This window comes from Lichenostomus cassidix, chromosome 10 (genome assembly GCF_008360975.1).
Source record: "Lichenostomus cassidix isolate B80296 chromosome 10, HeHo_3.0, whole genome shotgun sequence".
In the NCBI taxonomy this organism is placed as follows: domain Eukaryota; kingdom Metazoa; phylum Chordata; class Aves; order Passeriformes; family Meliphagidae; genus Lichenostomus; species Lichenostomus cassidix.
In genome coordinates this window covers 13,307,241-13,326,214 of record NC_139491.1, presented here as the reverse complement: position 1 = coordinate 13,326,214, position 18,974 = coordinate 13,307,241, and the positions used below count along the sequence as shown (strand labels likewise).

The window sequence follows — 18,974 nt, the reverse complement described above, 5'->3', positions numbered from 1 at the left end:
AACAGCCTGGAGTATGTGAGCATTGCTATTTCTAGGAGCCAAAATGATCCCAGTTCTTTTCTGACAGGTCTCAAACAGACCAAAAGAGAGCGTTAACTGCCCTCTGGACTCCCGAATTGTTATCTACTTGCTGAATCCCCGAAAGCAACAGGGACATTTTTCTCCTCAAAGCCAGTAGGTCAGAGTTCTCCTCCCCAATATGGACATTACAGACATTATCAGACCTGGTAATCTTTTAACATATGACCCTCTGAGGGATGCAAGGGTAACAGGATCTGCATGAATATGCACATTTGCATTCACTGGTATGAGGGGAGGGATGCAGAACCCAACACAGGGACAATCATTTGGGGCTGCAAAGTTTGCTCCAAACAAGAAATACAAAGTGCTGCCCCAGCCACCATTCCCAACTCTGAAATTTCTGATGCAGTGTATCCATTACCCTTTTATAAAAAGTGTACATCTGATTATACTAATGAAAAAATAATTACTGTATACATGCACAGGGAAACAGAGCTTATAGTAGATTGAAGATATTTGCCATGTTTTACATTATTCCAACAGGAGTTAAGAGTTTAAATTTATACTTATACAACATTCTAAAGGCTGTTCCATAAATTATAACTATACAACACAGCATTCAAAACCTCTCAGTTCTATAAAGGCCACTGAGAAAACATTTTAAACCTCGAGGCATGATCTGCCCTAAGACTAATGTTAAAAATATTTGACTTTACCTAAAACACTACAGAAAAAAAAAATAAAAATCAAACCTTTAACTTTTTATGAGTATCTTTTACTTTGTCTAACTAGCTTTTAAAACTATATCTGCTGTAGATCTTTTGATCACCTGAAGAAAAAGAAGTCTGAATGAGTCTTCCCCAAATAAAAGTATTTTTCACTTGCATTTAAAAAGACATAATTTCTAGCAGATGAAATTGCATCATAGTACATTGTTTGAACTTCATATGTGAAAATTCCTGATTTGATTCTGTAAAATGAATGACACATAAATAATGGATCAAAACATGTGTTTCAGATCTCAATACTCTAAATGCTACTTACAGATGCCAATGCCTTTCCAAGGGCATCACCTGTCTGTGAGCTTCCAGCACCATTTCCTCTGTTTCCTGTAATGTGGAAAGTAAACCCAACACTTATTTTTAAAGCTGAAATTTTATTTACTTTTATTATTTTATTCATCACATAGAGTTGAGCAACCACTTTTAAAATGGATTTTCTGAGGAAGTCAGTGTCAATAGAATCAGTTCTCATTAGACTTAAAAATTTAATTAAAACAATTAGATTTACATTTAGATGCTCTCCTCTTAAAAGTCAAACACAGTATCACCATGATAACTTAAGGACCAACAAGTGCAAGCAGCTAGAAAAAGACAAATTATTTTCTAGGATCACAGTCCAATGTTAATGAAATGTGAAAAGAAAAATCTAAATCAGAAAATTATATTATTACAGCTTATTTCTAAACTGCTATCACTAAAGTGCCGCACGTTTAATTAATTCTCAAAGCCAAATTCACAGGATAGTTCCTTGTATGTCTCCTTGCTCCTCCTGCTCTAATTCCATGTGTTGTACTCTCATCTTTAGTTTAAAAAGTCCCTGAAAAGCTCTGATGCACAGAGCTTTCTGTCACCCCTGCTCTTAGCTGCATGTCAGCAGCTTTGCGTGCCCTTTTGCTCCACACACCATTAAGCCAAGAGGAAGTCTGAAGCCCTGCCAATTGGAAACACAGAGAGGAACTGAATCCTCCGAAATGTCTGCTTTGCTGTAGAAGACATACCCTTTAAAATCAAATCTTCTTTCTCCAATTATCAACTTCTAAAGCGAAAAAATGTACTGAATGTGAATTAAGCCACTCACCATCAGAAATCCACATAATGCAACACTCACTGTTTCAAGTTTGTGACAAACTTGGATTTTCCAGCCTGCATTTCCCATGCAGATTCATTAACTGGGTTCTGTTTAAAGATCTTAGTGTAAAACATGCTCCCAAATCAAAGCTAACATAGTCACCCTAACTAAATTTCACTTCCTTAAAATGAAGCTAAGTGCAAATCCTATTGAACCGACAAGGGGCATCTACAAGTATTTAATTTCTACAGCTGAATCTTAAGATGTGCAAATATGTGCAAGGAACAGATGATCAGCCTGTACTTCATGCTTCCTAGGTGAGCACGAGGAGACTAAACCAGCCACCATACTGGCTACTCTGTAATCTCTAAAACAGTTAAGAGAGGAATTTACAATGCACTTTATCAACCTCTCCAAAGAAACAGCCTTCCTGCCTTTCTCCAGAGCAGTGGTGACACAGCAGCTCTGAAAACTTCAGCACCAGAACTACCTATATGGACAAGTGCAAACACTGAACTACAGAAGGACAGCTGCCATTAAGTCAGACAGATCCAGTCCCTGAGCATAGGCTTGACTGTGCAAGCAAATAACCAGTAAGTCTCAAGCTGACTGAAAAACAATTTGCCTCATCTCAGCCATACTGAAGACAGAAATATCACAGCAAACTTATCCTGATCTACAAGAATGCCATTAATTAAATCTTACTAATTTTGTGCGTCATGCAGCCCCAAATTTCATTTTCTTGTAAAATGAAAAAAAAAAAAAAAAAAAGCAGGAAGAACATTTTACCCAGAATATTATCTGATCCATTGACAGGTGGAGTGTGTGAGGCAGCTACATAAGGTGAACTGCTGGTACTGCCACGATGGAAGCTGGACATTGGAGGAAGACTGGCATTTATATCTGTAGGTGAGACTGAATGCGGGGGATAGCTCTGGAGAGGAGAAGCAGATGTAAGACATTAAGTAGTCCTTAAATAAATGTTGATATTTTAAGACACCAAATATATAACACCCAGCTCTTTATTACAGAAGAAAGGGACTCATCTATCCTCTGAACAGACCACTACACAGCCACAGATTTTTATTTATACAACAGACATAACTAAAAGGACATAAATCCAATACACGAGGCTTGTGATTTCTAACAACTGGGTTTTTAACTGACATACATGAGCAGCAAAGGAGAAGTTAATTCTCCTAAGTTAGATCTCCATACAGGACTATAAACAGATTAACGTGTGCTGAGTCTTACCAAACGGTCATGTGTGTGCAGGCTGCCGTAACTGCCGGACTGGGACATGTGGGAAGAGGAGCCTCCAAGCATCCCACCATAGCCAGGCTGGCTCATGCCATTGGATGAACTCCAGAGGTCAGAAGAATTGTGGGTCCCATCTTTTTTTATATATATATTTTTTCAACAGAAAAGAAAACAAGAAAAATACATTTAATGAAGAATCCTGATTTCTCTGTTTCTTTCCAAGATTATATTAAACAAATACAGAATTCAGCTACTGAGACTAACATCAGCGGGGAAATGGTGACCAGTTTATACTGCATCTTCTATTTTCATGCCACCACACTGTTGCTATATTTATTTAAAAAAATCCCAAAGAAACAACAGAGGCTTTATAGCTGAAATATAATCCAACCACAGCTGAGAAAATACCAAGCACTTCTGCTAATTACACAGACCTTCAGTAAGGCCAGATTTAAATCAAGAGCATTGATAAAAAGTCCAGACTGAAAGAAATAACAAAAAAGGAGGTGGAGGGATAAGAAGTTTGGCCAAACAGAACTCATCATAAACATACACTGCAAAACATCTATTCACCTAAACCAAGCAATTTACAGTCTAAGATACCCTAGGACCACAAAAATACAAAAACATTTCAAAATAGCAGATTTAAGTAGCTGAAATGACTACATTACATAAGCCTTAGCCTGTGTGCCAGTGCAGTTTCCCTTCTGTAGCACAGACTGAAGTGCTCTGTGAATTCCTGTACTGAGACACTGAGCTCCCCATGTGCTCCAAACCCTCACCAGACTGCAGCACGAGCTAATTGTGTGACGTGAGGCTGAGGAAATGGATTCTGCTCTTGTTTCATTCAGCGCAACCCCCTTTTTTCTGGCATGCTGGATATACAAGCATTTGAGAACTTAAGACTGTTAGCTGATATTGTACAGTCGAATTCCAGAAAAGTCAATAAGCCCCCACCTCATTTTTCTCTATCACTCCAGTGTGCTGCTCTGAAGCCCCTACAAATCAAAGGATGGGAATTCTGTCCATCTGGCCTGGTGTGTAATCCCTTTAAATTTCAGTCAGCAATTAATGTCATGAGAAAAACTTCACATCAACAGACAGTTCCCTTCATCTAACTGTTTTAAAAGTATATAAAACTTAACCATAGGCTCTAGCACGATATGCTCCCTTTACACTTCTTCATGCACCCAGTAAAGCAGCGTCTGATTGCAGATTTCTGCCTAAAGGACAAGTGACATTTTACCCACCTTGCATAAAGAAAGTGCTAGCAAACATACTGCTCGGTGGCTTAGGAGATGGGTAACTTGGAGATTCTCTGTTGAAGTCATCAGAACTCGGGGATGGTGCATACACCTACACATTGGAGAGCAATAAAAGCAGGTTAGCAATAACTGGGTGCCGTGCATTAAAAAAACCACAACAGCATACAGATACAGAGAGAAGGCACAAATAAAAAAAGAACAGTGTAGCAAGCCGCAGCATTTGTTGCCCTTGTTTTATTTGCTTTTTAGCAAGTTGCCACAGTACAGAGGAACTACAGTAGAATGATCCTAACAACACACTTTCTGGTGTGCCAACTCAGCCAGGTGGCCTGATAAAAGCCTGAATGCTGATTTTGCTTTCTAAGTGCACGACTCGCACAGACTTGTTGCTCAAGATAAAAAAGCAAGATAAAACAACTGGGCCCCAAACAAATTTTATTTTAAAACAACTGTATGCCTGTTTGAATATTTAATTAGCTGGCATCCCAACAATCGGAAAGAAAAAGAACATCCAGTGACAAATGGAAAGGTTTTAATGCAACCGTTGTATCATCCATTCAGAAACTCGCACGCCTTTGGAGAGTCATCAGAAATACATGCATGCAAGTCCTCAGGAATAATCTTAGAACTGCAACAGGGAGCACGTAATTTTCACACTGGCCTAGCATTAAAGAAGAGCAGTATTATTGTTTTTTCAGTGTTAACACGCCAGCAGAATGCCCATTCTTAACTTGCAAGCAACAAATTTTCTTTTCAAGTTAAAAATGTAAGATGCTAAATAAACATAATGACTCAAAGTCTTTCACAGCAGCAACTCCAAAAAGAAATATAAAGTGTATTCAGGAATAAGTCAAATGAACAAGGCCCAGTATTCACAGTGTCGAGGACTCTACCCATAGTCAGCTGTTCTGTACTGAATATTGCAACAACTAGTGTGTTTTAAAAGATAAATTAAATAAAAAGCAAATCGACATATATAGCAGCAAAAAATATAAAAGTGTAACACTGAAACTGGAGCTTATTTTTTGTATGAAATAAAAAAATGTGGTGTTTTTAACTCTTTATCTTACTTGTTAAATACAGATGATTTAATAAATGCATATACGAAGAGTAATTTCAAAACTCTTAATACTTATTTAATGCAACTTAAAAAGGACACTATGCCCTAAGATTCAAAAGTGATTATTTTGATCCACTCCTATGCACATACAGGCACATGCATGTTTCTACGGCATTCCCATCTCTCCCTGGTCTTTCTGAGATGTTGTTTACCAACCAAGAGAAGGGCCAGGAAAACCAAGCCAGCCAACAAAAAAGCCTAAGTTCCCCTAAAAAAAGAACCATTGTCCTCGCGGAGGGTGACTGTTCTGCTGGGGACATTGAGGATAGTGAAGTGGCAAGTCCCGCTCTATTTGCATCCCAATACCCCTCCTCCCGCCGCCGAGCGCTCGGCAGCCCTGCTGCTGTCGGAACAAATGGCTGGGGCATGTGCCTGAGCCAGCGCGCTCTTACATCACCCCTGCTCGCTCACTGCGCTCTCGGCCTCGCTTTACAGCAACACCATTGCAGCAAAACCTCTCCAAGTCCACAAGGATGGAATCAGGACAAGGGCACAGGGCATGAAGCCAGGGCACAGCTGTCGGGATGAGCCACGTAATGAGAAAGGCAGCAGGTAAAGAGACACCTGGTTACAAGGAGTCAAGTGGAAAACTCAAAACTTTAAGTTACATGCTTGTTTACCATTGGTTTTTATTGAAAACAAATGAATTTTTTTTTTTTAGGAAAAAAAGCTTTTCGGAAAGCTTCTGCTCAATATTTTACTCAAAAATTTTCAGTTTGTGGAATAAATGTAAAATAGAGATGCTTACCAGACCTGAGTGACAGAATGACAATACATTCTGAGCAATGTTCGCAGTACATATGTATTTACTCTATATGATGAATGCATGTATATTCCATGCCTGAGACATATTTTAACAGAAATGTCACTCTGTCAAATTGTAAATACTCGCACTCGTAAGACTGCAAACATATTAGGTAAAACTGGGCTTAATTTACAAGTTCTCTGTTGTGCAGAATAACACAGCATATGCTATAGCTGATGGATAATCTATCACTGTCACAGGACAGCAGTGGAAACAAAGCTTTATGACATTTAGCACTGCCATGGAGATGTACACTGATTAATGCGAATTCACCTACAGTGACGAATTATACTTCTTTTACACTGCAACGTTATCAACGAAATTTGTAAATACAAGCTTCAGTCTGAAATTTTACCATTTTACATAATTGGGTGATTTATAAAAACTGATTAAACGCTATCTCAAAAGGGGAATTAAACTCAAAAACTCCTACAAATGTATAATTTACAGATACATATATACAAGCCATTAACATAATAAAAATGTTATGAATTATATAAACGTAAAAGAGGCCCTTCCAAACAGCTACATGAAAGCCCTAGCACAGACACATAACTTCATATAGTTTCTGCTTGTTTTGCTGTCTTAACTATAGCTTGCAAAAACATAGCTGCAATGTTATGAAGCTGCACTTGTGCCAGTCTAGATTTTTCAGATCAAAGGGTTCTTGCGGCAAAACACAACTGATGTGGTCTCAAAGACTTCATTAACTCCAGATGTGGGGAAATAGCCAGCCAATTCCACAAAAGGAGCGAGTCTCTTTTAGTTACAATCAGAACTACCCACAAATTAAAACCAGGCCTCTGATGTCATCTGATCACCTGCAGATGAGCGCCGGGTTTTTTCTGGTTAATGACCTAATCATAATTTTTATGTTGCGTTACTACAAACAAAATTTAAAAGCAAAGGAGAAATTTTACTAAAATTAACCCGAAGTCTATGTGATGCAAAATACAAATGTTTTAAATAAGGAAGTTGACAAAAAGGATGACATTTTATTTTTAAGTCTGGAAGCAATGCATCAGGGCAACATGTCTGCTCACTCTGAAAGGCCCACATGTACTGGGGACCCCTACCCAGGCAAATGTACCCCTGTGGCTGCTGGTATGGCTGTGCAGTGGCTCCCCAGTAGGGATTTTGTGTCCTACTTAAAGGGCTTTCTCTTCTGCAACAGCTGAGTAAGGCAGTTAAAAATATGACGTGGCTGCTCAGGACGGCCTCTTTTAGCTATTAAACTGATAACACTGACATCCAGGAGGCATCAAACCAGTTTTTCCTGGCTGACATTCCCACTAAGACAACGAAGAAATACTGTTAAAAGGTCAGCCTGCTTGCAGTCTCCTTGAAGAGGGCTGTCTCCAGCAGGTAGAAGAGTAGCCCATCTTTAATCCCCTCAAAAGCACTGTGCCCAAAGGCACCGAACGTGTCTCCATGCTGACAAGCAAAACACTCTCTCATTATGAATGGGAAATTCCCTTCCGATAAATGCAAGCCAAACCCAGTTTTTTTACATGACTTATCAAGTCTTGGACTCGACTTTTTTTGGAGCTGTGCTAATATATACATCAATCCTAATGCTGCGGTGCTCCCAAAGGGTTGATAGCCTCCGCTAAGGCAAGTAGGACAAACGAGTTGCAGAGGACATCAAGTCAGAGACCGACATCAGTCTCTCCTGCACCCTGAATTGGTTTATGTTTCTCCAGCAGGAAAGGCAGGATGACAACTCAGATTTCTTTTTGGGGGGTAGTGGTGGGGGCTGACTTCAGAAGAGAGCTGAGGAGACATTAGCTGTATGACATCAGGTTAAATCAAAACAAAAGCTTCAACCCAGTTCTGAAATCTGCCTTGGTGATTAACACAGGTAATGAACACTACTGTGGAAGTTATATGGACCTACTATATCTAAAGCATTTCAAGTATTACTCACTGTTGCTTCTGTTTACTAACACAAGTGCCAATAACATCAACAGTAATTTGAAGATCTGAGTTTACCAAATTTTATGCTAAGTAAAACTTCCAAGTCTCCTTCTAGAAAAGCATTTAATAAATATAACACTTGGAGTCCTCCTGTTGGCATCCATCCTCTCAGGCAATTTTCCTGTTTCAAATTCTTAAATATTTATCAATGTTTAATATTAATGTTAAAAGCAGATTAAAAAAATAGCAGTGAAGCAACCAAACTTACTTCCGATGAGCTCATGCTATCTCAAGACCAAGGCTACCACCACACACACTGTTTATGAAATTATGAATTATATTACTCATTTAAGCATCATTATTAGTAATTCTTCGAAGTTCAGGAAAATATTTGTCAAACTGCTTGAGACAGAGAATTTTTTGAAACCAGTAAAGATGAATAACCTATTCTGCAGCTTGTAAACTCTGCTAAGTAGCCTATCTACATTCCATCAGCATCAGTCATGCAAGTGCGCACTGATGAATGATTTGTACATGTGGCAAAATTTTACACTGTATTATCTGCAGGTTTTGTAGCAAAAGCTAATTTTGCTGAAAGGCAGTTCTAGGAAAACTAAACCTGTTTTCATGTTTATTATATTTCTGACAAAATCATATACTAAAACTTCAGGAATGCAGAATATTAACTACAGTTTTCCAGACTCCTCTTTACAGCAAGACAGAAGATTCCAAAAACACCCCAACCAAACCCAAGATCCAGTCTAAATGCTTGTTTGGCTGATACTTAAGCAAGATGATATAATATAGAGCCCCAGAGTACAAAGTCAGTAAAACCATATCCTCAACTCTACTTTAGTTTCCAATACCAGGTGTAAAGGTTCATGTATTTAAAAAACTCTTCTTACCATCCAGAGTCAAAATAAAAGACTCCTCTAAGAAAACAGTCCTGACTGCAAATTAAACAATGTTTTTTAAGGATGGTATAAAATTCAAACTTCCTAAAGAAGCTGAACTGAATTCCATCTTAAATAAATGTTTATGCAGTTTAGGCATGCTATACATGCCTATTTGGATATTTTTGAAATGCAGAATCCCACTGCAATAATACATGGCACAAGTACTTCTCAGCTTCTTCCCTAGGGAATGACAATTTTAAAGTCATGTTAAAAAGCGACAGGCAAACTTAGCAAAAATCTCAAATTCAGGATATAGAAACCTTTTGGCCTGGTTTGTTTTTTTATTATTAGTAATAGCAATTTTTATTTTTATTGCAGTGTGAACTAGAGAGGGGAGGGAAAAGAAGGCAAGGCAGCAAAAACAACATTAGAAAGAAATATGTATTTATACACTGCTTGAAGATTCTTTTTATATTTTATTTGCTAAGCAAAATCTCTTCACCACACTCTTCGAATCATGCTGTCACTAAGGGACACATGCAACTAATGTCTTCAAAAATTCCTGATTAAATTCAGATTTTCAGGAAACAAAAACCAGAACAGTTGAAACTACTCCGCCTGTTTCTTAACCTGTTCCCTGTATTTCAGAAGGCTCGAGCTGTGGGAGGAATCCCCAGCACCACCACAGATGCTGTGGTGGATACAGGCCATCTTTTTCATTTGTGCCTCTCTTCTCTGAAGTCCCTGGGTCTGCACCTCCAGCACAGACTATTGTACTTCTACAGCCAGACCTCGACATGCACGTGACAATGGGAGCCACGGCACTGAGCAAACGGGGCGTGTTCCTCTTTGGTGTGCACGTTTGGAGGAATATAGATCTGCCCCGTCCAGCACCTGATCCCGTCCCTAGCTGCTGTCATTTGCCCAAGGAAATGGACATAACCTTCACTTTAAAGCATTAATAAAGCTTGTTGCAGACAAGAAACCCTTCTGGCAGGGGACCGCTGCTCAGCAGATTGGCAGTTCAACCCAATGGAGTGGAGCAGGAAAAACTCTCTTGGGCTGATGAATTGTAACTCATCATTTTTCAGTGGGATGGGGAAGGGAAAGAAAAGGGCGAGAAACAGAAAGAAAATAAAAATCCAGCTGACCAGTGTTTACTACCTCTCTTTATTCAATGTCCACAGCCGTGTACCCCTAGAGATTTTCCAGATGATCTTATATTTGTCCTGACTCACAAATGTTAGCTTTGACCTTGTGTAAGTTGCTGTGGGCAGCATATGGTACAGAACAGCTTTAATTGTACCTTCCTCCCTGTGTACTAGCTGCCCCTATACTAATAAAAGCAAAATTGAATCTTAGCACCTGGTTGCTCCAAAATTTACAAACTGCAAACATTTTACGTGGATGTTAGAAGCCTAAGTACATTATTTATTGCATAACAGTCCCAGCAAGGCATGCTGTCGTGTCATCTGAGCATCACACAGGATTATTAACATGTTTCGCTCTGCTCGAACGCTGGGAGTGACGGCTGCAAGACAGCCATTCACTGCACTAAAAAATCCCCAAATATACACAGCTATTCTCCCACCTGGGTGTATCTGGTCATCTATACACATGTGCCCATCAGCAACGTGTTTATAAAAAGCTTTTTACACTTTTAAAATTCTCAAGGAAAGAAAGTATTTTCTCAAAAAAGATCCCAGTATAAGCTAGTTCACCAAAAGCAACTCACAAAGCACTACACATATGCAAAATATCTCCTGAATTTTTTCCCCTCCCTTTTTAAATTGTAGAAATCTACTGTATGAGACACAACTTCTCTGCCTTGGAGAAGGCTCAGTCTCAGCTTATGATGAGAAAAACAAATATTTATTCAAAAATAAAAAATACTTGCACGTAGACTGATATACTAAATCAACCCATAAAATGCACAAAATCCGCAAATTTATTCTCATATGAAATATCATAAATCATAATTTATTTATATTACCTATATGGTATCAGATATTATATAGGTGACATAAATTAAATCAATTAAAAAAATATATTAATATATTTATTTTGGTGATAACTCACACATTGCTGTTTTGCCATCTACATTAAAATATTCTACAGTACATTTAGAAAATAACCAATTTATTTCTAAACTTCTAGGTGAACTGAAAACAATGTAAATCATGCAGGCCTATTTACTCTGTAAGTACCAAGATGGTATCAGCCTTCTATTAAATATTATTTTGGTACTGTTGCACTTTATAAAATCTAAAGGTAAAGGCTTCAGTGAATGAAGAAGTTTGCTTAATGACACATTAATTTAAAAAAGGATAAAACAAAAATACAAAAAGACAATTTACATTTGCGCGATTATCCCTACCTAAGTATTTTTGCAGCTTTGTTTTTAATGGAAATCAGGTATTTTGATTATTTGGAGGGGGTCTGCAGCATGGCTCTTGAGTGAAAGAGAAAACTTTTTGATAGAGAGATTTTTTAAGCAAAGTTTTAATTTTTTTTCCTAAAAGCTCTATATGAAAATGTTGTAAGCCTTCCTTAAACTGAGAGTATTTTCTAGATGTCAACAGGTAAAGGACACAAAAGAAAACAAAAAAAAAAAAAAAAAAGAAAAAAAAAAAAACAGATCACGTCTAGTGCAGTGCAAGTACTTAATTTTGTTTATGAAATAGATTAAGATCTTTTTTCTTTTTTATTTGAAGGGGATCCTTGAAATATGTATTTTTCCTATAACACCTATTATACATAACAGTAAAATTTAACTCGTTAGCAAGGAATTTGTATAAAACAACTACTTTTCACTTGCATGGGTCCTTACTAAAACATACAGAAATTACAAAAATTGAACTTCTTCTAACAGTAAAAGCCCCTGATTTATATTTCAGGCTTTTAATATATGTGCCAGTCCACAATTAACCATCTACTGGGGTGCTCAGATACTTGGTTTTTAGCATAATATTAAGCTTTGTTCTGGTTTACAAATTAAAGAACAGAACATTTTTAATGAAAAATTTAAACCGCACATTTTCTACATGTGATTTCTCACTTATTTTGTTAGTAAATAAATTAGATTTTATATACATTAGCAGGTATCAAGGAATGTCAATATTCAAAATCTAATACGATTCTCTAAATAAAAATCCCCAACTTGAACAACGAGGTTCATACTATCAACTACTAATTTATGCAACAACACAAGTAAAAGCAGTAAGACATGAAAATTAGGGTATGTACTGTTCTCTCGCTGTAGAAAGATTCATATAAAGATCTGGCATACACACCAAGAGGTGTTCTTCAAAAACTAACACGAAAACCAATCCCACAACTTCACATAACCTCCTTATGTATATTTAAATAAGTAATTTAGGCCAACTTGCAGTATTCCTAGGAGAGACAGTGGTAAAAGTTACTTAGATGTTTCAAAAAAATTTAGATAAAACCCTGGGCAACATGATATAGGATGATCATATGATTTGTCATCTATTTACTAAGTTTTCAAGCTCATAAAGGTCACCTCTGACCCATAACAGGCACATGCTATCAATTTTCAAGCCATGCCCTCCTACAGTACCAGCACTTCCATCTACTATATGCCTGGAAATACTTAATAAGATCAAAGCCTTTTTTCCTGCTACAAGAACAAAGAGAAATGTTGTAATAGAGTGATCTGTGCTCTAGAAAGAATAAAATCAAAACTCCATGCAAGTTATATTCCCTTTGCTTCAGGGGTATTGTATAGTTAATTTTACTTAAGTCTTATATATATCTTCACATAAAACTTCAAACAGATTGTTTTAGCCTAGGAGCAGACATGAAAGAAAAATCATTTCATATTTGAAAGACAGCTGGCATTTATACCAAAGGAAATGAAATAGAGACCAAGCGATTTTACTGATTCCCCAACCTCTCCTCCGGTGTCTTTGCTGTTATTCAAGAAGCTCATACACGGTGTCTTTTATGAATATAAAGGTCCATAACTTAATTACCACTGAATAAAAATCTTGGCAAAAAAAGTTTACTAATGAAAGCAAAACTCACACAGGCCCACGGGAGGTGAACCAGCAAGAAAGAAACAAAGCAAAACAACAACAACAAAAAAAAAAGCCACAAAAAATTATCAGTATCAGCATCTCCCCTTTTTCTACTTAATACTATTTTTATAACAGAAGAAAGCCAAAACCACACACAACATAAACAGACTGGAAGAAACATACCCTGTTAGATTTACCATCGTATCTTAATTTTTACATGCAAAAATCAGAACTGGCGGTTTAATTTAAAAATTAGAAGTATCAACCACGAACCAGAAATACCGCGTTCGATTTCCACGAAGTTAAAACGCGGAGAGGAGATTTTCCCCCGAGCCCTGCCGCGCTCGCAGAACATTTGATGGTTGCGAACTCCCCGGCGGGCAGGGCAGCGCTGGCTGCCGGCCCGGAGCGCGGCGAGGGCCGGGTGGTGCCCGGGGGGCTGCGGAGCGCTGCACGGGGCAGCCCTGAGCCCGCGGGGAGGGACCGCTTCGAAACAAACCCCCAGTAACCCCGGCCAAACGAACGAACCCCAAAGAAAAGCCGCGGGCACGCAGGAACGCAAACTTCAGCGGGTCCTGCGCAGCCGCCCGTCCCCCGGCACACAAAGCGGCCGCCGAGCCCCAGCCCGCTCCCCGCACAGCCCGCTCCCCTCGCAGCCCGAGCCGCCGTGCGCCCCTCGGGGAGCTCCCGCCCCAGCGCAGCCGGGCCGGCGGGGCCCCAGCGCGGAGAACTCGCGTGTGCCCGGCCCGGCGGCCCCGGACAAAGGCGGCCAGCTCACCGTCTTGCCGTTGTAGTAGTACATGAGGGAGCTGCTGCCCACGCCGGGCACGGGGTAGGCGCAGTACATGGCGCGGCTGGCGCGGGCCGGGCTCAGCGCGCCGCCTCCCGCTCCCCACGGCATCCACCCGCCGCCGCGCACATGGAGCGCTCAAAGGCGGCTTATGCAAAGCAGGACTGAACCATCTCCGGCCGGCGCGGGGGTTGGGCGCGGGGGGCGCGGCAGCCCCCGCTCTGCGCCCCGGCCCCGGCCCCGGGAGGAGGCGCGCAAGGGCCCGCGGGCTCCGAGGGCTCGGCACACGCAGCCCAACGCCCCGCGAGCCGCAGGGAACCCGCACATGGGCACGTCCTGAGCCCTGAGATAATCGGCTGCTTTTTGTTTTAATTAAATTAGAGCACTTGTGGCCGTGCAGACGCTGCTCGATGCGGCTCCAGCCACACGGCCATCTGGCTCTGCCTAAAGTTGCTTCCAACTTTGGCAAACGCTTCCCAAAGGCGTGGGGAGCTGCTGGGAGCGAGTCCCATGGGAGAGCCCGAGCACCCAGCGCTGCCGGGCTCCTCCGAGCAGGGCAGCCTGGGGCAGGGACTGACACTCACACACAACACTACACAAGGTGCTTGCCTTTTAAAAAACCAAAATAATAAATCATGTAAATATTTTCACTTTATGGAATCATCCAAAATCCATCTTTAGGATGGGGCATTCAAACAATAAGGAAGGATTGTCTTGGAAACACAAGTCCAGGCTCCACTTGTAGTGTATAATACATTTCTGTATGAATAAAGCACACATATGTGGCCATACAAGAAAGGGCAGAGAAGGGGAGAGGAAGCCAACAACTTTGGCACACTACAAAAACGTGAATTATTCAATACAGCAAACAGACTGCAACTTCCAGCACAAAGATCCTTCAATATTTGCACACTATCAATGCCTCGTAGGTCTTTTTGCTTTCTTCACTGAGCAGTGGCATTAACTTACATTAACTCTTAATAAGGCATACAATTTTTTATTTTCTACAAGTGAACACAGCTGGTTATTAACTGAGCTTCTGCTACGTCAGATACCGACTTCGATCCAGGAAAAAAAAGGTTAACACACAACCACGTTTCTCCACCTCTAGTTGTGTCTACTGCCAATGCTGTGAATTCTCCCTGCCTTCCTCCTGACAAAAGCAGGAAAATATTTCAGGGTAAGGAAAGAAATGGGTAAAGTTCAATTCAGCCATTTACAGGGAGAGAAAGCAAGTTGCAGAAGTCTGGTTCGTTCTGCCAAGCACCTCGTGTGTCAGTGAAACCCTCTGAACTAAAAAGATCCACAAGGGTGATAAAGTGACTGCAGTCGAATACTACAATCAGATAAAGATCTCTGTATAATGTCCATTATCTCAGGACATAACTACTGTAGTGTCTATAAATATACAGAATATACACATACTGACAAAAATATTCACATCTCAAGCTTCAAATGCTTCCTCAGTGAAACCTTCCAGTCAACTAGATTACTGTGCTCAGAGTATGTTGGAGAATAGATCCTGAAGTTTCCATCTGCTGAAGAACACTTGCATTTTTACTGCAAGTCAAACTACGCATCCAGAACTGTTTAACTATGCAGCAAAGCTAATGATATCTGAACCGAACTCCTCTCCGATACAAAAGGCGTAGCAGCAGCAGCTGCAAAAAGGAACATCACTATACTGCAGACTATTAAATTGCCAGGCCTGCAGAGTGACTGGCGGCTTCCTTCTTCCCTAGGGACCACAAAGACCCATTTCAGTCCCCAGAGAGTCCGTAAGAAGCTTTGATTTGCAGCTAACAATGCCATTCCTTAAAGCTTCTCACTAATGTTCAGGACTCTACAGATGAGACATGCTAAAAGATCTTCAGATCTTTGCATGTGCTACTTCTCATAGCACCCTAGATTAAAAACACTCCTTCAGACTAATGTACAACTTGGAAAAAAACCTAAACGCTGGAAAAGGCACTTTCAGATTACATAAAGTAGTAAGAGAACCCTTTTTTTAAAAAAAATAATAAATTTAGCATGCAAGCTTTTGAAACACTAGAAGTTCTTCCAGGGTAACTGCAGTCAGTTCTTTGAAGTAAAGACTATCACCAACATAGCTGTAATTGCTACTGCACCCCCATGCACACATGCCCAGTTTTCAAAATAGTTGTATTAGAGATGAAGGGCATGATCAAGCCCCCTCTCAAATAGTAACCATTATCCACCTATATACAAAAACCTAACCAAAGTTAGAAAAACCTAACTTGACTGTGTAGCATTGGTGGGTAGCTGCTCTGTGTACAGCTGCCCTATACTTGTATGGAGCAAAGTAACAAAAAAATACATAGGTAATATTACCTAGAAATGTTTACTAACACTATTAACATTTATCAGTAGAAGTAAATAATTAACCTTGTTCACCAGCACATGGGTAAGAAAAAAAGCAACAATATGATCAATAAAACTGAGGAACACCACTGCAAATGTCTGTTTGTAGACAAACTGGTCCCTTCATAATGAGTCACTAAATGAATTTGCTCCTGAGTTACTTCCCCACAAATCAAAAGGATAACAATTGCATTTTAACAAAAAGGAAATTATTTCTCCTACACTCAATTACATAATTTGGAATAAAATCCTAAGTGCCCAATGTTTAAAATCTATCACTGTATCTGCTCTGTACTTACTGTATAAAAACATTGTTTCACACATTTGTTACATTGATTCACCGTATAGGATCAGGCAATAATTCCATCAAGCATATCAAACTTTAAGCCACAGAAGCTTACTTTCACCAGAATAGATAAAATGTCAACCTGAAATGGAAGAATTTGAAAGACTGCTGAAAAAAAGGCTACATTGTTAGCAGTAACTCTGTATTTACAGGAACTACTACCAGATAAGTATTCCAAAAGCTCCTGAAGTCCAAAGCAAGTTTTTGTTTTGTGGTTGCGATTTTTCTAATCCTCATTTAAGCCAAGCAACAGCTGCTCTGAAATTTGTTTTCTTAAGAGAATCATGTTACAGTGAAATGAATCATAGCTGGATCAGCGATACTGTACCGGGTACAGTTGTTTACTTCATTTTTCCTTGGTGACAAGTCAAGGGTTAATCTTATGACTCAGCCTGACAAAACAAGTCAGCTGGAGACAGGGCCAATTTTTTAAACTTGATTTCAGACAGACATGCCGTCAGCAGAGGAGCACTGAACTGGCATGCACTTTGTAGCCCGAATTGTTTCCACTCATGACCCTGTAGTGTGTGTCAAAAACAATAAACTGCCTGTTCCTAAAGTATGTAAAGAGATTATGAAAGCTGATGCAGAGTGGAATACTGACCTAAAAATAAACGAAGCTACCTGTAAGAGAATATTTTCAAAGATGATTTTAGCACTAAGAGATTTTCTGAATGAACCACATGCTCTCCCTGAAAACAAACTTTTATGTGAAATACATTTTTGTTCAACTTGTCAGAGCCACAAAGCAAATACACAATAGAGCATATGTAATTCATCATTTTAATTTATAAAAAATAAACATAATTTCTACAGATCACTGAATGTTATACCATATGAAAGCTAGTTATGTAACTGTCTCAACAGCTGAGAGCCATTCTCTAGTCAAACATATTCCACAAAACTGAAATATCAAAATGCTTTAAAAAGGCTAATGCTTTTTATCACAGTTTTGTTATTTTAAATGTGTCTATTGTAACACAAAAAGCATCAAATCTTTTAAAATTATGTGCTACTAGAAAAAAAAGCTCCTCTTTCACCAACAAAAGCAACTGTGATGGGTAAACCCAAGTATCAAGTATCTGCCTGGGGAGAGGTAGCTTCAGTCTTGTTGAAAAAAACATGGTGAGAGCCCAAGCCTATCTTCAATGGGGAATCCAGATCTTTTGTTCTTTCTGATTTCCATTAATTTCTCAGGGGCTAGGCTAACCTTCTAGCTTTGGAAATAAGGCAAAGCCAACTGCCCTAGAACTCTCTCCTTCCCACCCCACACAGTCCAAGGCTGGAACTTCTTATCAATTTCAACCACATTTAACAGAGGAACAGAAGTTTCACAAGTGATAAAGTTCCTATCAGTTCTAAGAAAAGTGGAACCTGAACAGGAGAGACAGACTCAAACTGGTATAGAGCAACCTGTTGCTAACTAAAATATACATAGTAATTTCGTGCTGCTTGTCCAGCAAAAATTCAGAAAAAAAAAATCTATACATCTTAGGGCTCCCAATATAACTTGTTTTAAAGCCAAAGATTTATGATCATTTACTATAGCAAAGCCAGAGTTAGGACCATTGCTGACGGATGCATTGAATATGCTGCATAGTGTAGCTGTCAGAATAGAGATTTCAAGCCATAAGAAACAAACCTGGCTGTTTTCAGGGGAAAATACAATGCTTATTATACTGTCCTCTATGTAATTCATCAGCTAAGTAAATGTTAATTTATTTTAAAATCCTGGAAGCATAGCCTTCTGTGTTAACCAACCACTAAGCATGCTGCTTAGCAGAGATGGAGCAGATGAGCTGTATGGAAGGCAATTTAAAATAACCCAGTAGACTAAATTTTATAGGCAATCCCTCCTGCCAATATCCAAAGGAAGATGTTTTAAGCAAATTAATTTACTAATCTATGCAAGAGCTAAAACAGTTTGGTGGTTTTCCTTTTCAAAGGGTTTGTCTATAACTGCACATTTAGCATTCATGTTACTATAACCAGGGAAAAGGTAAGAGTTTGAAGGGATAGAGAATAGACAGCAAATACTAATTAAATGGACATTAATTGCTATCCACTACTTTTACCTTGCAGTATTACAAGGTTGAGGGATGGTTGTTGGAGGTTTTTCTTGTTGACTTGGGCTCTTTTTTTGCTGCAATAAACTTGCTACCTCTGGCAGGCATGGGTAAAAAATAATTATTTTCTTAACAGGAAATCACAGCTAGGACTCTTCTGTTTCCATAGTTTTCCCAAATGAAAATTAATTTATTTAATGTTAAAGTTTATC

General features: G+C 39.3%; 1 protein-coding gene across 6 annotated transcripts in view; it reads right to left on the bottom strand.

Annotated features, from left to right (window-relative positions):
• The window catches only part of TCF12 (transcription factor 12), a 160,093-nt gene that overhangs the window by 25,675 nt on the left and 115,444 nt on the right, over positions 1 to 18,974 (bottom strand). For all 6 annotated transcript variants that reach the window (XM_085070720.1, XM_085070722.1, XM_085070721.1 and 3 more), the window contains exons 10-13: positions 4,383 to 4,488; positions 3,127 to 3,266; positions 2,662 to 2,806; positions 1,066 to 1,130 (exon numbers count right to left, since the gene is read on the bottom strand). In XM_085070720.1, the coding sequence (XP_084926846.1) occupies positions 1,066 to 1,130; positions 2,662 to 2,806; positions 3,127 to 3,266; positions 4,383 to 4,488 (456 nt within the window). The remainder of the gene's footprint in view (positions 1 to 1,065; positions 1,131 to 2,661; positions 2,807 to 3,126; positions 3,267 to 4,382; positions 4,489 to 18,974) is intronic.